Consider the following 25,104-nt stretch of genomic DNA (forward strand, 5'->3'; position numbering starts at 1 on the left):
TCCATAAAGAGTAAAAGCCCATCTCCCTATCTCCCTGGAAGCAGCCTGAGGCAATAAACTTGTTGGCTGACAGTAATTTTTAAATATTTTCTCTATTAGATAAAGATATATTTTTTTAGATGAGAGACTCAGTTTCCTCCATACCTCTCAGGCTGACCTTTCCATTGACAGTGTGAGCGTCACCCTGCCTGGAGCATCAAAGCTAAACCCTTAAGTCTGCATCTAGAGAGGAAGAAGGTGGGAGGAGTAGAATTCACATGTTTCCCTTGTACCTTGTGAATGTTTCCTCTGTGAAGGGCCATTAGTTTAGAAGAAAAAGAACCTGCTCCTCATTCCACCTAGAAAATTAGTTTTTAACCTTATTCCTGGCTTTTGAATCGCTACTGGACCTACTCCCTGAGGGATTTGATTTGAGAGACATGAGTTACTTATTCTATTTTCCATAATAAAGCTGCCTCAGAAATAACTGTTTCTCATCTCTTGGTGACAAATCAGAAAAGGGGCAATTTTTCAACCTGAAGAAGTTGAAATATGATTTCTCTATTGTACAAGTCAAATGGCTGGAAAACTATACAAAATAGGAGAAAGCTGTTCGTTAGATTCAAGCTCTAGCAAACAAGCCCTCTTTTGTGCTTGCTTAGAAGTGACAAGTTCACTAATGTCAGTGCCAGCTCACTGATACAGAGTGTAGGCTGCCAGTTTCCAACATGGAGATATTTGGAGATGCCACTGTTTTATCTGAGTGTGAGACTGGCAGCTTCTGCTCTCCAACAAAGTGGCACCAGGGACAGTGGGGCAGTTGTCATGTGGTACTCAGACAAGGAGGGCAATGACTGTCATTTCACTGGGCTACAAAATCACTGCAGGGTGTAGCCCAATGGCGAGAATCTGATTGACTTAGGCTTTCATATGGAAAGGGCAGGGATACCCTAGGTCAGGATTGAGACTGGCAGAAAATTATAGCACAGGACCTGTTTTGAACTTACGGAATTAGTCACCTGACTTTCATGGGTCCTAAGTTACTTAAAATAAATAAGCTTTTTTGTTTTTTTCACGTAAGGGCATACAGATTCTGATTCAGTAGAGTCACTTTCATTTAGAGATAATTTCCCCTGCTTCCAGGAGTAGTCTGAAGGCCAAGATATGAAAATTAGACATCAACATAGTTAATTAGGAATTAGCAAGCTTCATGGTGATAAACCATGCTTGCAGAGACAGGGTTTCTGGAATTTGGCTAGAGGCATGGTAACATGGCATTGGATGGGAAGGGCCCACCAGCATCAAACTGGCCCAATGTATAATATTTTAGTGCTCTGAGAATTTCAAAGAGTAGCTTTAATTTCCATGTCAGTCCTTGACTTCTTGATGTTTCTGGGATTGTCATGCAAGTCCTTTGCTTTGTTTTCCACACCTGCAAAATGGCATAAGCCATACAGAGAATTTTTTCCATTTCCAAAGTGGTCCAGCAATTCACCCTCAAGTGGGGCATTGAGATCAAACATTTTCCAACAAGAAGTCCTGTGACTATCAAAGCAAGTGAGCTAAATAGCAGGTGTTGTGAGATAAGTCAGGCAATACTATACTATGTGGGTAACGCTTGGGGTTACATCAAGTCTAAATGAGACATCTAGTTGGAGGAAGCCTAAATGGGTGACTAAAGGACTTCCAGTGTACTGGGTCAGTCTCAGGCCACCTGCTAAAGGTTATGTGCCTTGGGGATTTGGGTTGGTCATGAGTGGTATCATCACTAAGGTCCAAAGCCTGCATAATGACACCTTCAGTGATGGACATCTGTTATCTAAAGGGTGGGGAAAATTAAATAATACCACAAGACATAGTACTTGGAATTTCTTGAAGAACATTATTGCATAACTATATCGATTGTGTAATTGTTGAGAACTCAGATGAATATAGTACATGTAATTTGTTACTGACTGCTTACAACATTGGTCAGGTGGGTTGTTGGGCTACAAACCTCTGATGAGTTTCCAAACATAAAACCCATGAGAAACATTGCCAGAGACCAGGACATCAGTTAAGTTGCAAAGAGGACTGGCTATACTTTTGTGATATTTGTGTTTTCACATATACTTTAGATTTTCTGGCAAAGGTACATGCTTAATATTTATATGTAAGTTTGTATAGGATTCTTAGTAAAGGAGATAATGAAATCCATAGATTTGTTCATTTTATCAAACCTCAAAATAGTGGACCTGGCAAAAAGGAATGTGTTTGTTGTTATGCCTCTGTCCTAGTACACTTCAAGGAGATGTCATTCTTAAGAGAATTGTTTCAACCTCAAAAGACATTAAATATTGATTGCTTGCATATATATATATATATATATGTATGTATATATATATATATAATCTTTGGAAACAATAATACAAGTATTTTACATAATCAACAGATGAAATGTATTTATCTATCTGTTCTATCTATATTCATTTTACTAGTTATGATTCAGCTATTAACAGTGAATTTTTCTAGTATTTTTACTTATAAGGCTAGAAAGCACTGCAATGAATTGAACATTCCTTATTTCAACAAATTTATTGCCCACCTATGGTTTTCTGTATACTGGGCCCCAAACTGAATTAAGATATTTTTCTAGGATGCAAGAATATCTCTATCCTGGTAATAAATTACCAGGATAAAATGTGTGAAAGTGTGAAAAAATTATAGTTAATGTAAGATCAAAATATAATTATATGAAAAGGATTATGGAGAACATAGAGCAGGGAAGGAGGGGGAAAGACTTGGAGAGTAGACTAGAAGTAACAAGACCTATAAAGAAGTTTTATGATAATCCAGGGAGAATAAATGAGGGCCCAAAGTGAGGCAGTGGGCACATGGTAGATGCTGAATAAATGTCTGCTGGATGAACATGTGAATAAGACTGATAGAAGAGGTATTTAGAAGATAGTATCAATAAACTTTGGTCATTCATTAAATGTAGAAGGAGGGTAGAAGAAAAGAGGGAAGAATTCAAGAGTCTTTGCTGCCAATTCTAATACACAACTGTAATGTCATCAATTGATATGGGGACTGCTTGGACGGGTGCTGCTGGAGCAGCTCATCCATTCAGTATCAGGCACGTTGAGTTTGAAATACCCAGGAAATATCTAGAAACAGATGTCCCACAGACTGTTAGGGAAAGGGGGGTCTTGAGTCTGTGAGGAAGGTAGAGATTTCACCTGTCGATTTCGGAATCTATGTCAATGTAGTAGAGGAAGTCATTGCAGTGAATTAGATCACATAATGCTCAAGAAGAGGACAAGAAGTGACCTTGAGGAATGCCAACACTTAGGGGCAGACAGAAGAATAGGAGTTGTTGAACAGGTCCTGGAATGAGCTGTTCTTGAGGCTGAAGGAGAACCAGGGAAGGGCAGAGTTGTGGACATCAAGTGGGGAGAGCATTTCAGGAAGGAACTTGTGCCCAGTGCAAGAGAAGACTGAAGGGAGACCCCTGGCTTTTGCAGGAGGGTAAGGATGGACAAGAAGAGAGGAAGTGGAAAGGGCCACCTCACAGGACCACTTCAAATTCAGCACCAATGAGAAGGCAAATGGAAAGTTCCAGGAGTGAACCAAGTTAGGGAATGACTTTGGAACATGCAAGTTTTAGCATTTTGTAAACAGAAAGGACCCTGTAGAAACAAAGTAGAGCTATAGGAAGGATAGACAAGATTTAAAAGATAGAGAGTCCAGGTGGAAGTAGATACCTTTTCCTCAGAGATGCAAACAAAGTAGGTACAGAGGGAAGAAACTGTAACATCAGTGGTAAACTCATCGAGCTTCCCCATTTCTCTCAGAAATAGGAGACCAGACATTTGCTCATGAGAGATTTGCAGTATTAATAGCAGACTTAAGAAAAAGGGTAAAGCTTCCATGGGGAAGCTGCCTTTGTATATTTCCCTTATACTATCACTGTTTTCCCACTTGTCTGATTTATTGACCTGTTCTCCAGGTATATAACTTTTTCACTGTATATGTTTCTAATTAAGCAAATCTAATCTGTAAGTTTACAGAATTTAAAAATAAGTGTGTGTGGTTATTGCATTACCAAAAGAGCTCTGCTTTCAAAAACATCTTTTAAATGGTGCCTTCAAATTATTACTAAATTTTCCAAGATATTTTTGCACATCACCTTCCAAGAAAACATCTAATAAATAAAGGGAGGCAAAATATTCTGAACATTATCTGCAATGTAGTTCTTTTCTTCCTACTCACTTAACAGGTGCAGTCCTGTTAGACTACAAATGAATCCTCCTTTCTTTGTGCATACACTGATATAGCGATGATGCTCTAGCATCTGTACATCTCTAATTACATTTTGTTTTGCAAAGAACTCCAAGGTACCAAACTGGCTTATTCATCTTGCAGCTCACGTGCTGCTGCTTTATTTTCCCCCTGCAAATCCATTACCTATCTTAGTAGAATTCTACCTTAAACGTTAAAATATCTGTCATCAGTTAGTGGTTTCTATCACTTGTACTGTGTCAAAGTGTAGATAAGGAGGAGACAAGTGAGGCAAAGGCTTAAGAAGTCTTCTGCAGCACACGAGTTGACATACACACAGGTTTGCAGTGTTTCTTTGTCTGGTGCAAAGCCCCATGGGCTTTTCAGCTTCATTCTTTGCAAGACCACACTAAGAAAGTAGGTCCTCTGGGGACTTCCCTGGTGTTCCAGTGGTTAAGAATCTGCCTTCCAATGCAGGGGACGTGGGTTCGATCCCTGGTCAGGGAACTAAGATCCCACGTGCTGCTGGGCAACTAAGCCTGTGCGCTCTAGAGCCCACGTGCCACAACTACAGAGCCCACATGCCACAACTAGAGGGAAGCCCACACACCTCAATGGAATGATCCTGGGTGCAGCAACCGAAGACTCTAAAAAAATAATAATAATGGTAGATTTTTTAAAAAAAGGTAGGTAGGTCCTCTGACTGACACCCATTAATTTCTCATTACTGAGAAAGTAGGAAGATAAAGCAGAAGAGAATGATTTCAGAATTCCATATCAAAGTGAACTAACTTGCTTTAATGAGCGTTGAGCAGTAATCTGGGCATTGCTTTGTTTTTTGAAATAATAATGAGATGCTAGACAAGGTGCTTGCAAAAAAAGGAAAGAATATGACCAGCAGTCCTTTCACAGCATGTCTCTGTTGCCTAATCCTTTTAGTACAATACTAAGTATAAAAAGGAAAATTATTGTAAAAACTGACAAGCAGTATCCTTCAGTGACCTCAGAAAGCACAAAGTATGATTCTCTTGAAATTGTAGCCTTGGTTTCCTGAGCACTTTTCTCAAGTTTTGGAACTCCTTTGATATTCTGGAACGCTTATCTTGGAAAGACGTTAGGTGTCAGTGAACAAGGCTCATAGTTTTTCGAAAACTCTCTGACAAATGGTAGATGACTACACAATAAACAGAAAACCTGTTGCGTTTTCACTGAAAGCAAAATACACATATTAAAACTCTATTCAAAATTTATGTCTTTTAAAACCATAATGACAAAAATAATATACAAATGAATGAATAATATTGCTCCTAAAAAATTAAAAATTATAATCATTGCTTTAGGGCCTGGGGTGTGAGCTCAGATTGTCCAGTTGTGGTGATTTACTTGTAAAGACGGGTACACATTTTTTTTTCAGTCAAAAGACATGGATTTAGATATCCACAGCCCCTGAGTATGGAACAGAACCCATGACCTTGATCTCATTAGCATTAACTGTGAGTCACTTGAGCTTAGGCCCCCAAACTATTACCTTTCGTTGTGTCATCCACCTGAAGCCCTTGCCTCACCTTTACCATCTTCTTGGTTCTTAGAGCCCGAGGAGAAAATGGTAGTATTTTGCACATTTTCAGATGAAGGCACCAATCACTTAAGTCACTTGCTTGAGGTTTATTAGTCAGGAATGGAATTATGCATAGCCAAGTTTTCCTGGCTGAGAGACCAGGAAGTTTGGTTACTATCCTAAATACCATTATCTCTAATCTCAGTGAATGATACCACCACCATTCACCAAGTGTTCATGGCAAAACCTTGGTAGTAATCCTTGACTCCTCTCTTTCCCTCACACCCCACATCTAATCAGTCGGTAAGTCTGGTTGTTTCTACCCACAGATATATCCTGAGTGTACCACCCTGGTCCAAGCCACCATCGGCTCCCTGTGGACAGCTACATTAGGCTCCAAACTCATCTCCATGTGCTTATTCTTGTACAAGCTCTTCTCCACATAGCAGTCAAAATGATCTTATGAAAACATGACTCACATCACCTCTCTCTCCTGCTCAGAAATCACAGATTACATCCAAATTTCTCTCATGCTTTACCAGACCGTATGTGATCTCGGCCCTGGTCAGCTCCTTCACCGCACAGCCTGCATTCACCCTCTTCCCACTCACCTTGATCTTGCTTGTTTCATTTCAAGGTTTTCGTACTTGCTATGCTTTCTTCCTGGAATGCTCTTCTTCCCAGAATTCCTGTTATTTCATTCAAGTGTCTGTCAAATATTACCTCTTCAGACAGGCTTGAACTGACTCTATTACCATGCCATGCTTTATTTTTCTTCTTAGCACACTTAATACTATGAGACTATATATATATATATATATATATATATATATACACACACACACGTATGTATTACACACATATATATCATATATATGTATACATGTATGTATCACACATATATATCATATATATGTATATATGATATATACATCTATGTATATTTTATATTTAATTTTATATGATTATATATAATATGTAAAATATAAACGTGTTTTATACATGCTTATATATATTTAACATATATTTTATAAATGTATATATAACAAAAGCATATGTGTATATGTGTAAATATACATATATATTTTTCTGCCCTTCCCCTAGATAATTAATTTCATTGAGTCAAAGATTTGGTATAGGGCTTCCCTGGTGGCGCAGTGGTTGAAAGTCCGCCTGCCGATGCAGGGGACGCGGGTTCGTGCCCCGGTCCGGGAGGATCCCACATGCCGCGGAGCGGCTAGGCTCTTGAGCCATGGCCGCTGAGCCTGCGCGTCCGGAGCCCGTGCTCCGCAATGGGAGGGGCCGCAGCGGTGAGAGGCCCGCGTACCGCAAAAAAGAAAAAAAAAAAAAAAAAAAAAGATTTGGTATATATTATACACATATATTTTCACCTCTAACTTCAGAGCCTAGAATAGTGTATACCGCATCACAGGTATGCAATAATTATTAAATTTGTTGCAGAGATAGATGGCTATTTACTTATGATATATTCTTAGATGGGACTTACTTGGTGAAATGGTATGAACTTCACATATGTCTCAGAATGGTTATGCTGCTTTACACTCCTGTCAAGCAGGTGCTATATCTTATCTTCCCCTCGCTTATAATTTTTAAATCTTTGCCATTTCTCAGTGGCAGAAAATGATACCTATTAGTAGTTGTAATTTGTACAGCTTGATAAGTCAAGACATGTGTTATCAAAAGCAAAAATGCAAGGAAATTTTTACTTCACATAGAAAATCAGAGACCTTCTTTGTTGGGACATTAGCCAAGAAGTGAGAACTCAAAGAAGAAAAAACACCTAAGCAAATTTTTGCTTGAAATGCCTTCTTTAAAAGCTATTGTCTTTTGCTTTCCTAGGTTACATGCAAAGTTGCAACCTTAAAGAAACTGTATTAAAACATTTATTTGTCTGGTTCTCAGCAAGTTTTGCCTATAATGTGCTATGCTTTGTATGGCATCATTTAACAAAGATATACAAAGGTAAATACCATCCACTCAGCTTTATTCAACAGTGTCAGGCCTTCAAGAAAGTATTACTGAGATTGAGCATTCTTAGTCTCTACTCCCTCAAAACAGAAGAAAAATAAGAAGCACTGGCTCAGGATTCAGAAGACTGTATTTGAATCCATGCTCTACCATTTAGTAATTCAATGACCTGTGGGAAGTAACTTAATCTGGTTGTTTTTCTTTTTGAACAATTGTAGTTACATTTTGAGAGAGAAAAGCATACCACTACCTGGGAGATGATTTGTAATACATGTATCTGACAAAGGACTCCTGTTTGGACTATATAAAGAATTCCTATAAATCAATAAGAAAAAAGCTGAGAATCTACTTTTTAAAAAATGGGCGAAAAATTTGACCAAACACTTCACAAAAGACGATATACAATTAGCCTATAAAAATATGCAAAGGTGTTCCATATCATTAGTCATTAGGGAAATACAAAATAAAACCAAAATAAGGTACCACCACAACTCCACCAGAACTGCTAAAATCAAAAGGACTGAAAACACTGATACTATTTGTTAGAGCAAATGTGGAACAACTGGCATTCTCACACATTGCTGGTAGAAATATAAATCAGTACTACCATTTTGGAAAACTCTTCAGAATCTACTAAAGATATATATATCTATATAGACATGGATATAGATAACATAAATGAGTATCTATGTCTACCAAAAACATGTATAAGAATATTTATAGTAGCATTACTCAAAATAGCCAAAAATTGAAAACTGAAACCTTTCAAATGCTCATCAATAGTAAAGTAGATAAATAAATTGTGGCATAGTCATACCATGTATACTATCCAGCCATTAGGAAAAAATACAAACTTCTATGTGCAACAATATGGATGAATCTCATAGACATAATGTTGTGTGAAAGAAGCCAGGCATAAAATAATATATACTGGGTGATTCCATTTATATGAAGTTCAAAAATAGGCAAAACTGATCTAAACTGATAGCGATAAGAATGGTGGTTATCTTTGAGAAGAGGGGGAGTATCAACTGATTGGGGGTTCAATGGAGCCTTCTAGGGTGGTAGAAACATTCTATATCTTTATATCTTATATATCAGTATCTTATATCTTCTTTATATCTATGTTTACACAAATGTATACATATGTATAAATTCATTAAAATGTATGTACCTTACAGTATATAAGTTATACCTCAATAAAAAAGGAACAGGGCTTCCCTGGTGGCACAGTGGTTGAGAGTCCGCCTGCAGGGCAGGGTTTGTGCCCTGATCTGGGAAGATCCCACATGCCGTGAGCCATGGCCGCTGGGCCTGCGTGTCTGGAGCCTGTGCTCCATAACGGGAGAGGCCACAACAGTGAGAGCCCCGCGTACCGCAAAAATAAATAAATAAATAAAAAGGTACAGATAGTAAAATGTCTACCTCATTACAGTGTATGAAAAATAAGTGAGATAATGAATATAAGTTCTTACCATACTGCTTGGTCTATAGTGAGTATTCAATTAGTGTTAGCTATTAATTTGTGATTATTATTGCTGCTTTTACTATCACTCTAAGATATAACTGCCTGGAGCAGCTATTCGGCCATTTTTTTTTGTTCTACATAAAAGCAAACTTCTTTTTTTTTTTTTTTTTTTGCGGTTTGCGGGCCTCTCACTGTTGTGTCCTCTCCCATTGCGGAGCACAGGCTCCGGACACGTAGGCCCAGCGGCCATGGCTCACGGGCCCAGCCGCTCCGCGGCACGTGGGATCCTCCCAGACCGGGGCACGAACCCGTGTCCCCTGTTTCGGCAGGCGGACTCTCAACCACTGCACCACCAGGGAAGCCCAAAAGCAAACTTCTTGAAATAAGGATCGAGCCCCTGAATTCAGCTTCTAAGAACCATGCTCCAACCAACTTAACAGTATTAGTTGTGTATACAGACATAGAAAACAAACTAATGGTTCCCAAAGGGGAAAAGGGGGGATAAACTAGGAGTTTGAGATTAACATATACACACTACTATATGTAAAATAGATAACCAATGAGGACCTACTGTCCAGCACAAGGAACTATGCTCAATATTTTGTAATAACCTATAAGGGAAAAGAATCTGAAAAGGAATAGATATATATGTATGTATAACTGAATCACTTTGCTGGACACCTGAAACTAACACAGCATTGTAAATCAACTATACTTGAATAGAATACACACACACACACATATATATATTAGTTGTGTATAAAAGGAAGCTTGTTATTATGGTAAAGTTTACTTATCTAGTGTAAAAATTTTAACTTCCAAATATGCATTTAGTTCAAGGGTTTTGTTCCCTTTTAGAATTAAGAATTTTTTTAAAAATTACTTTGAAACACAAATCATCATTAATCTTATGAAAAGGCATTCAAATCTGTTTAGTATAAAAATAAATGTAAATCAAACTGGCAGTGAGATATTGTATTACATCTGTCAGATTGGCAAAAACAATGGACGTTTAGGCTGGTAAAGGTACAGGGAAGCCAGCAATCTCTTACAAAGCTCTAAGAGTATTAACTTGTATAACCATCTGGAGGGCAATTTGGCAGTGTGCATCACAAGCTCAAAAATGTACATGCTTTCTGATCCAGCAATTTCTCCTCAAAGTTTAGGTCCTGAGGAAACTATCAGACAAGTATACAGAGATGTCTGTACACAATGTTGTTTATATAAATGGTTTATTGAATATATGTGAATTCAGCAGAGTACAAACATGATTGCCTATATACTCTGTTGAATCTTCCTTTCTCATTCCTCAAAGACACTGTCAGATATCAGAAAGTCCAGTCTTATTTGAAACTTTAGGCTCTTATCCAGTTGCACACTCCCTTCCTCCTGGCTCAGGTTGGACCACGGGAAGAGGCATAACCTGCCCTTTCTTTCTTCCTCATCATATCATTTCTGATTCTTGCCCTTTCCAATTTTTAGGGATAGGAGAAGTAATTGGGAGGGGGAGGGCAAATGTTGTTGTATGTAAGAACAATCATTGATGGCTTCTGCATGATAGGTGTCCAGATGCTTCTCAAGGACCATATGTAAGGTCTTCATGTGGTTCTTCCAATCCTTCCTCAGTCCCCACCACTCCTCAGGCTCTTGCTGCCAGGGTCCTGGTCATCAGCCTTCTTGTGTCTGTACCAATAACATGGTTCAAGCCTGGCCACCTTTCAAGATGTCCTGTTGACCCAAAGGAAACCCATTCGGCCATGCCAAACTGAGGTTGCAGGTTCTTTGAGTTCTAACCATTCCCAGCCCCATCTCTCTCCAACCTTCCTTTCCACTACCTCACCTAGTATGAGGGGCAGATCACCAAGGCCTGAAGTTGTCTGACGGGGGAATGAAATGGAGGCAATAGAAGTCCCACTCAGTATCTTTTTAACATTAGTAAAAGTGCAAACCAGAAATAACCCAAACATCTAAAGATTTGTTGAATAAATTATAGTACATCCATATAAGTAAATATCATTTGGTTTTATAAATCATGATCCAATTCTATCTACATTTATTGACATGGAAAGATATTCTTGATTTATTGCTAAGCAACAAAAGTTACAGAATATTATGTTTCTGTCTATTCATATATACTGTTGTTTAAAAAATAGTGTGGAGCAGCTTCCCTGGTGGCACAGTGGTTAAGAGTCCGCCTGCTGATGCAGGGGACACGGGTTCGTGCCCCGGTCCGGGAGGATCCCACATGCCGCGGAGCGGCTGGGCCCGTGAGCGAGCCATGGCCACTGAGCCTGTGCGTCCGCAGCCTGTGCTCCGCAACGGGAGAGGCCACAGCAGTGAGAGGCCCGCATACCATAAAAAATAAAAAAATAAAAAATAGTGTGGAGTAATAGATATCAAAACATAATCATTCCAGGTCAAGGATTGGCAAACTACTACCTGCAGGCTAAATCTAGCCTGCTGCCTATTTTTTGTAAAAAGAGTTTATTGAATCACATATGCAAGTGGCTGCTTTCCTGCCGTAATACCAAAGTTCAGTACAAAGTTGAAACAGAGACAGTATGGCATACAAAGCCCACTATATTTACCATCTGGTGCTTTGCAGAAAAAGTTTGTTGACTTTTATTTTAGATGATAGAATCATGGGTGATTTTAATTTTTTTAAATGTTTGTCTGACTTTATTTTCTATATCAAGCATAAATTTATTGTATAAAATATGTATGTTAGTAAACTGTTGAAACCTGATTAGAAAAGACTTCTTATATTGATAACATTAAATCAAGAGTAAACTTCGTAAGTGAAGTTTACTTCCAAAGTTCTATTTCAAAATAAGATCTCTGATGTGGTTAGAATATTATTTTAACTGTTTTTAAAGTTAAGACCTATCAATGGACATGACTCTTCTATTTACCAACAGGATTAGTTTCTGAAAACTGCTTTCAGACTCCTGGCATGTTCTTTTCATCTTCTGTGTTAGAGTATTAGTGCTCTGAGGCTGTATTTGAGTGAAATAGAGCTAATAAGCTGGGTTTATTTGAGTAAAATTTTTGGAGTAAAAAATAAGAGTGACACATAAATATTGAAAATGGACTTCCTTCACCTGGTTTATCAACTAGATATGAAAACAGTTCCAAAAAGAGAGATTTTCAAAATGTTTAGCGCTTTGGAAAATAAGTGAGTCAGAGTGGGACCTCCCAAGAAGGCTACTTTGAAGAACTAAATTCACTTGGATGAATAAATTATGGATATTTGTTACAAAGGGCAATTCTGATGTAGCTTAGCAAATTTTGCTTCAAAATCCTGTCGGATAAAACCTTAGAAAAGGTGTTTGAGTAATCAGGAAATAATTAAGACTCTCAGACCTGCTAATTTTCATTAGGTGAGGGAATACTTGAAAATGGAAGTCATATTAACCAGAAGTTCCAGGTGACATGCATCTTTATTAAAAGAAACAGAAGTAAATAGTACATTAATTAAACTTTCAAATACACACAATAAGAAGGCTTTAAAAATGCCAGTAAGGGAAGAGAAATAATATAATGGACTTCGATAAAAATATCAAACAATTAAAATGAGAAATAATAAAATTAGGCTTTGATGCTTATAAGTTTACAGATCCAGAAAGAATGCCACAATTTAAATAAATTATTGCATCATGGACTTTCCTGATTTTAGGATCAGTCTTATTGACTATCTAGTATCAATCCAGTAGCAGAATTACCTGCATTTACACATTTCCAAAGTCAAAATGCGTTCCTAATATTCTCAAAGATTAAGACTCGGACCTATCCAGGGCATAAAAACTAAAACATAATTTATCTAAATGTTAAATCATGTAAATCTTAATCACTCCACACCTCTTAATATTTTTTAAAAGGAAACCAGCTACCCTTAGTATCTACTTTAACAGTTTTAAAATATTCTCTGCCTTCTGACTCAGTCCATCTTTATAATAGTATCTCCCATTAAACCTGTTGCCATCTTCTATCCTCACCTACCAGGTATTCACCAGCAAACCCCAAGCTTTCTAACACCTAAGCCTTTCCTCACGTGTCCACTTCTAGCCATTCACTTCCTACTCCTTTTCACCCTATTCTATGCTTATCTAAATCTGATATTCAAAACCCATCTTCAAAACCTAGACAGAATGCTACTTCCTTTATGAAAAATGTCTTTCTTCCTAACCAAAAGTAATTACTTCCAATTCTATGCCCTCATGCCTCTTGCCAGTTTCTGTAATAAATCAGAGATCTCTGAATGACTATCCATTTCCTCTGCTAAACTATTACTTTCTTAAAGTCTACACATACTTTATTATCCTCTTCGGTGTCTAGCACATTGTCAGCAATTAGCATATTATTAATATGCATTTGTTAATGAGTAAATGACCTCTTTTGAAAAGGAGATGTAAAAAGGAAATCTGTGTATTTTTTCTTAAAGAAATAGGGATATAGAGAAAAAGATACAGTTCTGTCCATCTTCTCAATGTAACCTGAATCAGATGATTGTTGAATAGTATAGGTATTTTCATTTAAGGCAAATATGCTTTAAAACTAGACTATAATAGTAAAACAAAGCAACAACTTTTTCACATCTCCAGGTGACTAATGTATGCCTTTTATAATGTTAATGCCATATGAAGTCCTCTCTTTGTGCAGGAAGATTAATACATTACATGGTGAATATTTAGAGAAAATATCATGCTCACTTATGCTACTTACTAATCTGTGGGACATTATTTAATATTGATGAGTCTCAGTTTCCACATTTTTAAGGTAGGAATAATCATTGTCAGCCTTATCTCTTTCACAAGTTTTTTGAAACTTTTTCTCAAGTCATAAGTTGTAAGAGATAAAAAGATAATGTAAGTGATAGCACTTTGTAAATTATAAAATTCTATATAAGAGTATAAGAGAGAGATCAACATAAGGGACATTAAAATAGTGATATGAGTAAAAGACTGAGTGAATAAATATCTAAAACATGTCAGATTCTTTAGATCGAATTTATATAAAATATGAAATGCTTGAAGCCAGGAAGGATTTTGCTATGCAATAACTTAAGATTCCATCACAAAAAACTGAGCAATTCCATAGGGGCAAATCTTAAGATTACTGAATTATTTTGCTGCTTTGTGATTTCTATAAAATTGCAGATTCAGTCTGAGGGATCCTTATAGATAAGAGAGTACCAGGCCTGAAATAATCTTCAATCTAATTTACTTACTACTACCATTTAGGAAGAATGATTTTACTTCTTTCTCTCATACTATTGAGGTCAGTTTAGTAAAACTCTGAGATCTTTTCCATCATACTTTGTGGCATCCTGAAGTTTTTTTGTTTTTTGTTTTTGCGGTACATGGGCCTCTCACTGTTGTGGCCTCTCCCGTTGTGGAGCACAGGCTCCGGATGCGCAGGCTCAGCGGCCATGGCTCACGGGCCTAGCCGCTCCGCGGCATGCAGGATCTTCCCAGACCAGGGCACGAACCCGTGTCCCCTGCATCGGCAGGCAGACTCTCAACCACTGCGCCACCAGGGAAGCCCCCTGAAGTTTTAATAAACTTGCTGAAAAGGAATATAGATTGTGAAAACCAAGGATTAAAAGGAATCTGAATATTCCTTTATTCCAAACACCACCCAGACCTGGAATTCATCTATAGTATCCCCGCTATGTCCAGTCTTGACATGGATGGATCCAGCTTGGAAAAAGGGATGGAAATCAACTGCTGATCCCTAAATCAATTAAGTAAAAATATGATATCCCCTCACTTTTGATGTGTGTGAAAGGGTTGGTTTGCCCCACATAGAGCAGAGACACACAGAACCTCACTGCTGTTTCCCTTGTCATTCCTTCCCTCTTGGTCATCCAGGTCCATGGTACATGGTTCCAAATTAGCTAGGGCAATTAACAAACAAACTTTCAGTTTTAATTCCCTTTCTCTTTTTTTCTTTTAATTAATTAATTTATTATTTTTGCCTGCATTGGGTCTTCATTACTGCACGTGGGCTTTCTCTAGTTGCGGCGAGCAGGGGCTACTCTTTGGTGCGGTTCATGGGCTTCTCATTGCGGTGGCTTCTCTTGTCGCAGAGCACGGGCTCTAGGCACGTCGGCTTCAGGAGTTGTGGCACGTGGGCTCGGTAGTTGTGGCTCATGGGCTCTAGAACGCAGGCTCAGTAGCTGTGGCACACGGGCTTAGTTGCTCTGCGGCATGTGGGATCTTCCCAGACCAGTGAGTGAACCTGTGTACCCTGCATTGGCAGGCAGATTCTTCACCACTTTGCCACCAGGGAAGTCCCCCTTTCTGTCTCTTTTTTTTTGGTGGTACGCGGGCCTCTCACTGTTGTGGCCTCTCCCGTTGCGGAGCACAGGCTCCGGACACGCAGGCTCAGCGGCCATGGCTCACGGGCCTAGCCACTCGGCGGCATGTGGGATCTTCCCGGACCGGGGCACAAACCCGTGTCCCCTGCATCGGCAGGCGGACTCTCAACCACTGCGCCACCAGGGAAACCCCCCACCGTTTCTGTCTTAATGAGATTTTATCAGCATACCTACAGACATTTTCTAAGAGCAAGGCTCTACTAGGATTAAACTTGTGATGGATTTTGCAGTTGCCCTAGAAGTTCCAGCTTCTTTCCCAAAGGAGCCACTGAACAGAGCCTGTCTTGAATAGCAGGTGAACCGTGAAGTGTTAGATTCTGTTAAAGTCACTGTGACCCCTCTTAGAGCCTGCACAGGGGCCTCAAGGATTATCAACATTTAGTAGCTACATGATCAAAATGCCAAGATGTCTGTAAATGATTTGGCTAATCCTCATATTGTGCTTGTGGTTAATGTCATTATTTAAAACTTGATTCAGACTGGCAGTAATTAATAAGTATAATGAATGGAATCTTTAAATCTTGTATTTTGGATAAATCGTATTGCCATTCAAAGAGCAGCAAAAACTTAACTAATCATAACCAAAATTAACCATGTTTCTTCCCTCGCCTCTGCCCTACACCTGAAGGTTAAAATTTAACCTGGTGTAAAAATTGAATTTTAACTTTATGTTCATGTCATAATTAAAATACGAGTAGTCAAATGAAACCTACCATTACATGTCTTATTTCATGTTACCATCATATCATTTAATCAGATTGGAAGGTAGCTGGTTTCCCTATCTATTAAAGGAACATAATTTACAACTCAGGGATATCAGACAGAAAGTTACCTGATGCAAGTGGGAGAACAAAGTCATTTTTCCTGAGTCGTCATGATCTTGGGGTGACCTGATACAGAAACCGATGCCATGGAGTTCTTTTTCAATCAAGCTCAATGAACTAAAATCTGTGCTGGAAAAAAATGCTACACATAGAAAACAAACTCATGGTTACCAAAGGGGAAAGGGGGGTCAGGGAGAGATATATTAGGAGGTTGGGATTAACATATATACACTACTACATATAAAATAGATAACCAACAAGGACCTACTGTAGAGCACAGGGAACTCTACTCAATATTCAGTAATAACCTATATGGGAAAAGAATCTGAAAAAGAATGGATACATGTATATGTATAACTGAATCACTTTGCTATACACCTGAAACTAACACAACACTGTATTGATAAATCAACTATACTCCAACATAAAATAAAAATTTTAAAAAAACTACATCTAGAAATCAGATTTCTATTTTTAATTCCTTTATGTCAATTTGTCTGTGTCTGTATGGTATATGAGGCCTTAACACTCTCTCTCTGTGTCTCTCTTAGAAGATAAAGGGAAGTTGAAAGTCAGCAGTTCCAGTCAGGCATCAAGCTCTGAAGGTGGCTCATTTCTCCCCAAACCTGGTACAACACCCCTGCCACCCGGAGCAGCCACTTCTCCCTCCAAGAGCACAAACGGAGCTCCTGGTACTGTTTCTGAATCAGAAGAAGAAAAAGCCAAAAAATTACTTTATTGTTCACTATGCAAAGTGGCTGTGAACTCCCTGTCACAGCTAGAGGCACACAACACAGGTTAGCATCTATTGTTTACATTTAAATAATGTTTATAACAAGATTCACCTTTTCTCATCAGAATACCTTATCTTTTGTTGTTCAAACATTAGGTTTCTTCAGTCTTCTCTACTTTTTTGAATCAAAGGAGTGATTTTAAGAAATGTACGATATAACAACTTTAGAAACAGCAAGGCAAAAGTAGGTTGGGGATAAAACTTGTTCTGTTCTTTATTTTCTCAAAAGCATCTAATACTTCCCAAAACTCATTATGATGAAGTGACAGAAATGAAGACAAATATCTATGCACAATGTTCACTGCAACACACTTCTAAGAGAAAAAAATGGAAACAACCTAATATTTCCTCAGTAGGGAAATGTTGAGCGAATTGTAGTCCCAATATGATAGAATATATTACTCAGCCATTAAAGTGTAATTATAAGAAAATATGTATATGATTTGATATGTGAAATTTTCGGGATATTTAATTAGCATGATCCCAATTTTGAAAATACACTTTTCAGTATACCAAAAAAAGAAGCTGAAAAGAAATACACTAAAAGGATAACAGTGGTTATCTCTGGGTGGTGAAAACAGAGGTAATGTTTGTTTTCTTATGCTTCTCTATATTTTCTTTATTATATACTCATGGTTTCTCATTTTTTTACAGTGAAAATGTGTTAAATCTATAATCAACATTAAAACCATCATTAAAAAATGTCTTGGGAAGTTCAGCCCGAAGATAAACTTTTCAAGAGCTTCATATAGTTCGTAAATAGCTATTTAATATATGTTTCTTTCTGTCTTAGGATCTAAACACAAGACCATGGTTGAAGCTCGTAATGGGGCTGGTCCAATTAAGTCCTATCCTAGACCTGGATCAAGATTAAAGATGCAGAATGGCACTAAGGGGTCAGGACTACAGAACAAGACATTTCATTGTGAAATCTGTGATGTTCACGTTAATTCAGAAATTCAGCTCAAACAGGTAATGTATCCTGAATTAGTAGTCACTGTCGCTTGGGGTCACCCTTTGACTATGTATCTCCTAATCTATATAATGGTTCTCACTTTGCTCACAGTTAAATTTCCTAACTTTATAGGATACCTATGGTATACAACATACAGGTGCTATGTGGAAGAAAAAGTACCAAATATCTGTGCACCTACTATTACTACATGTCAGACTCTAGGCTTGGTGTTAGAGACCAATGAGCACAGCAGTCACCTGGAGCTTACAGTTGAGCAGGAACTTCTAAGATAGTAAATGTTCAGCCTGTCTTCCAAGGACCCAAAATCTGCTTAGGGAGACAGACTCATCAGTCACGGTGATAATACCAGGCAAAGTCGGAGGAGTGCTATAGAGAAAGGAAAGGGACAGAGGTGTTACAATAGAGTGGGGAGCAAGTCTTAATTTAGAGGGTGTGGCGATCTTACCCACACCACCATGGAACCATGGACCTAGAACTGGGAATGGAGGAACCAACTACCTCTGTCTAGGAAATATGTTTTACATGGCATAAAACTCACATGTAGACTCAGCTAATGCATCAAACTTTTTTCAGCACATTTCTAGCAGAAGGCATAAGGATCGAGTTGCAGGGAAACCACTGAAGCCGAAGTACAGCCCTTACAATAAACTCCAGCGGAGCCCAAGCATTTTAGCAGTAAGTTCACTTCGCCTACTTGTCTGTTTTGTGGGGCAGCCTTGCTGGCTGGGGCAGGCACTGTGGGTAAGGAGGGCCTAGGGTCTAATTGGTCCTGAAAAGGTTTTGAACTTAAATAGCCCTCATAGAGAGAAGCTTTAGAATGAACTTAGTCCCTGCTGGAGGACACCTTGAAGAAAGTTCCCTTAGAAAAAAAGAAACTGAACCTCCTTAAGGGCTAATACCTTACTCTTCACCAGGACCTTTTCAAGAGATTCCCTTCTTCAGCATATACAGAAAAGTAAAGGCTCAGGAACAAGGGCAATGATGCCTGAGGAATCTTGGAACATGTTGAACCTGGGGGAAGGGATTGCTTTCCAAACACAAAATCCATCTATTTAATATCCTCCTCCTTTCTGGGGTGTTCCCCCCACCTCTTTCTCTCTCTTTCCCCAATAAGTACAGTGGCTGTGTGTATTCCTCTCTCTTTCCCTGTCTAGTAGGCATGTTGATAGTCAGCCTGTCTTACCTGCTCTCAAAATGTGCTATTTTCAGTATCTTGGTAAAAACATTAAGGGCCTCCACCAATAGATGTCATATAAATACCCAGATGGATGGATTTCCTAGTCTCCCTGGGACTCAGCCCAGCGTGGTGTTCTGCTGAGGTTGAAAGCTGGGATTGGCCAGCTGAAGGCGATACTGACATTACCTCCAGTTTTTCCAAAGCTCAGTCGATGCTGCATGCAGGCATTTTACGCATTAAGTAAATCCAGCTTGCAAAACTCCTCCTGATTGCAAAAGAGAGGGATTAAGGATTGATTTCTTACTTCACAGGAAGATTCCACCTTGGGATTCCTTCTAAATAGAGAAAGTTTCTAGCCCATTTACAATCATTGCCAATGACAAATTTGAGTTAGCTGCAGTTTTTCAAGTAATACTTTTTAAGTGGCCAGAGAGGTGTAAACTGACTTTGTTTTCGTGACTGTTCATGGGTCCCCAAGGTCCCAAACTCCAGTTACCTAACCCAATGCGGCTTTTTTAAGAGGAGGTGAAGTAAAGGGTAATGCATATTCTCCAAAAAGCCTCTTTGTGTTTTAAAACAAGTCATTAGTTTGAATTGAGCTCCATAATCTAAGCAGGAAACCTTCTGGGTGTGTTTGTTTTTTCCTTGTGAGCAGCAGCATAAAAATACTTTCAGTATCTATTCAGAGAGGCTTTCCTCTGTCCTAGTGCCCAGGGGCAAGGACCACCAGAAAAGAGTTGAAATGGAAACAAATCAAAGAAAAGGTATGCCAAGAACCTTTGAAACCAGCTTTGTGAAAATAATCATGTCTTGACTTCTGAGAGTTAAGATGTTTACATTTTGACTTCTGAATGTCGCTCTTTTACTTGTGAAAATATCTGTGCTGCTGTTATTCAAAACAATCTCCCCACCCCACTCCTGGTTTTCTCCCTCTATTAGGCAAAACTTGCATTCCAGAAGGATATGATGAAGCCTTTGGCCCCGGCCTTCCTGTCCTCGCCCCTGGCAGCGGCGGCGGCAGTGTCCTCCGCGCTGTCACTGCCACCCCGGCCGTCGGCCTCGCTCTTCCAGGCTCCAGCCATCCCTCCTGCTCTGCTGAGGCCCGGCCACGGCCCCATCCGCGCCACTCCCGCCTCCATCCTCTTCGCCCCGTACTAATGTCTGCAAGCCCCCAGACGGTTGAGGCCAGTAGGAAAGTAGAGCAGGAAAGCCAAAAGGATTCAGCAGTTTGAGCATTTGGTGTTGCAGTGACCCACCCAACTGCAAAATGCAGGGTACCACCTGAGCCCCAACTCCAAAGAGTAAGTCGCTAGATTCGAGAGTGCTTTTTGGGGCCGCTCCTATAATTTCAGAATCTGAGCAAGCAGAAGCTTTATCTCCCTAGTCCCTCCCCCTGCCCTACCCCATACAATTTGTGTATCTGAGATATTTAGTTTCTGGCAAATGTATTGGTCAGAAAAAAAATATATATAGATACATATATATCATTTTCTGACTATTTTTCCGTGGGTGTGATCTGGCTTAGAAACAATATGGAATATCTTCCTGACAGACTTGAAAACTAGGGTCTTCCTCACACGTCTGTAAATAATCCTGGAATCCAACTGGGCACATTCTAGTGTGGAACAAAAATAGATGAACACAAGTGCTTACTTGTGGATACCATCTTACCAACGGATCACAGCGTTTTCTTTTTGGTGTACTATTGTTGACAGGGATTGTGTACTGTTTTAGACCCAAGTACTGTTGTATCCTGTGTAGTACTAGATCTGTATCTCTTGTCTGAATTAAACATTTTTAGTTGCTGTGTAAATGTTAGGAAGCAAAGTAGCTTTGAATTTTCTCTTTAAGAGAACAAAAGATAACGTATTTTCTTTATTTTACATTTTATTTGGTGATATTTAAACGAAATAGAAAGCCATATAACATAGCTCTAATTACTACCTGTCTGCTATTTTTGTTTAATTTATTTTGTAGCTTCCTCACCAGTTTGAGTTGCTAAGCAAATGTATACAAACAGAAAAAGAGCTTCCTAAATTGCACATTTTTGCACCTCTTGTGCGTTCAGCAAGAAGACAATGAATCCATGTATTTCTACATCATTATCTTCTTCATTTTTAATGTGTTTTCATTTGTAATGATGCTACATAATTTTGTGGCTCCCTAATGCAATAATGTACAGAAGATAAAAAAAAATTTATAATTGAACAATCTGTCTTTCTGTTCACTGAATCTGTTGCAGGTCATGCTCCCATGCCCCCGTTTCTAAGCTGATATCAACAGGACTGGAATGTTTGTCATATCAGGGGCAAGAGGTATAAGACAGCAAAATAGAGTGAACTCTTTTAGAGCATCTATATCTGCAGTCTGTAAATGGTAAAATGTCTGTGTATTTTTTTAAATGTACCTTTTCAATAAAAGTACAAAAAATAAAAATCTGTTTGTATTTTCAAAGTTATTTTCTGTTGAGACACCTCCAATTTGAAATCGTCTGAAGGCTTTTCAGTAGGTGCAAAGATTGCTTCTTACATATTTAGCATTGTCAGTTCTTATTTGCAGCATATTTATTTGTCATGTGTATTCATTACTGTTTACAGCGTCTGCATGAAGCAAGACTTTACTGCTGTTTTCTCTGAATCTCTGAGAAGTTGAACCAAAGTTGTGAGTGTGGCCCAAAATCACAGTAGCGGTCTACCAAAAACTGTGACACGATTTTTAAACACTCTGTGAGTCTTCTAAATTCCTAACTCATCTTTTATTTGTGTCCAATGCAATAATGATCTCCTTTTAGAGGATTTGATTCCACTGCTCCCCTCTGACCTTCTCTAATCAGCCAACCCTTCTTTTCTTCCACTTCATTCTGTTTTTAAGTGTAAAGAGCAATATATCACTGTTTTTTCTGGTTTTCTGCTTCATGGACTACTCTAATACATAGTGGCTTAAAATAAAACCATTTTATTATGTGACAATTTCAGGGGTCAGGAATTCCAGCAAGGCTTGGCTGGGCTGTTCTGTTCCCCAAGTCCTCATTAGGAGATCCCTGGATCGTATTCATCTGGTGGGTGGGCTGGTGTGGAAGCCAAAATAGCTTTGCTCATATGTCTGCCTGGATGGAGGGGCTGGGAGGCTGGATCCTACTGGAACAGTCTATCAGAGGGCCTTTGGGTGGTCTCCCTAGCTAAGTGGTCTCAGGTAGTTACATAGAAACTCAGGGTGCCCAGCGAGAGCATTTGAAGAGGTTCTGGGTGGAAGTGAAAAGTCTTCCTATAAAACTGTCTCAAAACTCCCAGCATGTCACGTATGCTGCATTCTATTGATAAAGCAAGTCACCAAGACCAGTCCAGATTCAAACGGAAGTTGATTAATCACTTTTCAATGTGAAGAGCAAAGAATGTATGGCCATCTTTAATCTACTGCTCTGTTATAGAATTTTAAGGGGAGTGTTAATAGCTTTGTAGCCATTATAGATTCCCCTTCTTTTTTAGGTTAAGAAGAATTGGGGTGGGAGTAGAACCTAAATTCTCATTTCTAAAAAATTAAGGCCAGTGGATGGCTGCGCAGCTGTGATACATGGGAACAGACTTCCTCTATCAAAGAGTTAATCCGACTGTTTGAAAACTGTTGACCTCAATATTCTAAGCTTATAATTAGTTTTAGAGTCTATTAAGATTCCAGTTTGACATTCAGAATTTGAGGGATTTTTTAAATATGACTCTTTTGAACTCTGACCACTTGTTACATTAAACCTTGGTTGGACCTTCAGACATACTCTGAAGGAACTGTGTTTTAGTTTAACTCTTTGGAGAAGATTTTTTTTAATAGACACCATTGACAATTATATTTTATTTCTCTTGTATCATTTTATATCTCATTAAATCTTTCTACAATCCTCAAAAAATTTAAAATATCAACATATAAATAGACCTAGGAACTTACTGATTATTATAGAGTTTAAGTTTTAAAAAATCACCTCAGGGAGGAAGTACAAAAGAATAACAATTAATTAAAATGCATGCCTCCAAAAGAAGCCATCAATAGCTTCAAGCAATGATTTATAAAACACTCTCAAACAGCTATATCTTATCCACCCTGATTCTGAGGTGGCAGAGTGGGTCTGAGGGGATGTATATATATTTGAACTAATACCCCTTCCTATGCCATTTGTAGTGGGAAATGACTAACATTCTACCCCTGCCGCCCCCCGCCCCAACTTATTCAGAAAGTTAAAACATGTGCTGCTTACTCTGAAATAGTCCAGCTCTGGTCTCTGTAGAATCTGAAAACTGGTCTCACACAGGATTGCCAGATAAAATATAAAACACCTAGTTAAATTTTGATTTCAGATAAATAATAATTTTAGTACAATATTTTCATAATTTTTATTATGATATTGCATATAGATTAATATGTTCCATAAATAAGTATGCTATATCTAGGACATATGGATACCAAAACAATATTTGTTGTCTATCTGAAATTCAAATTTAAGTGGACAGCTTGTATTTTTCTTTGTTAAATCTGGCAACCTTGTCCCAGGAGCATTCCTGTTCTTCTCAAGTACCATAATTCTTCAGGAGAGAAGTGACCTCCTGGGTATTAAAAGCTAAATAATGCGTTTTTTAAAGGCACACGTGAAATGCACTCACAAATAGGCAGAGGAAGGAACTTTCAATAAGTAAATGTCAATGATATATTGACATTGGATAGGACCAGGACCCGGGAATATGCAGCTGCAGATGCCTCTAACTTTTACCTGTTTAACAAGATTAAAGGATTGTGAAAGCAAAAAAAACCACCAAATTTTTCATTTGTATTATGCACCAAATATATCACCCTTGATTTGTTTCTTATCTGCCCTAAGGGAATTCTTATTTTCTGGAGCAGAAATCGTTGTGGTTGTGTAGAATTTTTCTCCCAGAAAATGCTTTAAGGAAAATTACACTACAGTTAATGTAGCTAAGAAAGAGAACCAAAGGATTCTCATTGGAAAAAAAAAAAAAAAGGAGAAAGAGCTGAAAGAACATCAGGTGAAAATCCTATTGTGCTAAGTCTCCCTTTGGAAGTCTAAAGAGATTCACTGAGAATGAATTTGGGGATGTTTTGAGGAATGGGTGCGCCCACTGCTTGGGGTGCCATTGGAGAGAGGGATCATAGCAAGACGGGGGAGACGACCAGGAACTCTTTTTTTTTTTTTTTTTTTTCGGTACGCGGGCCTCTCACTGCTGTGGCCTCTCCCGCCGCGGAGCACAGGCTCCAAACGCGCAGGCTCAGCGGCCATGGCTCACGGGCCCAGCCGCTCCGCGGCATGTGGGATCTTCCCGGAACCGGGGCACGAACCCGCGTCCTCTGCATTGGAAGGGGGACTCTTAACCACTGCGCCACCAGGGACGCCCCCAGGAACTCTTTTTTTGTTTGTTTGTTTGTTTTTGCGGTACGCGGGCCTCTCACCGTTGTGTCCTCTCCCGTTGCGGAGCACAGGCTCCGGACGCGCAGGCTCAGCAGCCATGGCTCATGGGCCCAGCCGCTCCGCGGCATGTGGGATCCTCCCGGACCGGGACACGAACCCGTGTCCCCTGCCTCGGCAGACGGACTCTCAACCACTGCGCCACCAGGGAAGCCCCCGGGAAGCCCCCAGGAAGCCCCCAGGAAGCCCCCAGGAAGCCCCCAGGAACTCTTCGATAGATAAAGATTAAGTCAGCAT

At 39.1% G+C, this 25,104-nt stretch overlaps 1 protein-coding gene across 1 annotated transcript in view; it reads left to right on the forward strand.

The window, feature by feature from the left end:
* ZNF385B (zinc finger protein 385B) overlaps positions 1–21,901 on the forward strand; it is an 84,861-nt gene extending 62,960 nt beyond the window's left edge. The window contains exons 5-8 of the mRNA XM_022570153.2: positions 17,009–17,254; positions 18,044–18,222; positions 18,800–18,901; positions 20,343–21,901. Coding sequence (XP_022425861.2) covers positions 17,009–17,254; positions 18,044–18,222; positions 18,800–18,901; positions 20,343–20,561 — 746 coding nt within the window. The 3' untranslated portion in view covers positions 20,562–21,901. The remainder of the gene's footprint in view (positions 1–17,008; positions 17,255–18,043; positions 18,223–18,799; positions 18,902–20,342) is intronic.
* Positions 21,902–25,104: the final 3,203 nt, after the last annotated feature.

The sequence above is a fragment of the Delphinapterus leucas genome, chromosome 8 (assembly GCF_059928025.1).
Source record: "Delphinapterus leucas isolate spDelLeu-1000000601 "Yukka" chromosome 8, BTC_Dleu_Yukka2, whole genome shotgun sequence".
Lineage (NCBI taxonomy): Eukaryota > Metazoa > Chordata > Mammalia > Artiodactyla > Monodontidae > Delphinapterus > Delphinapterus leucas.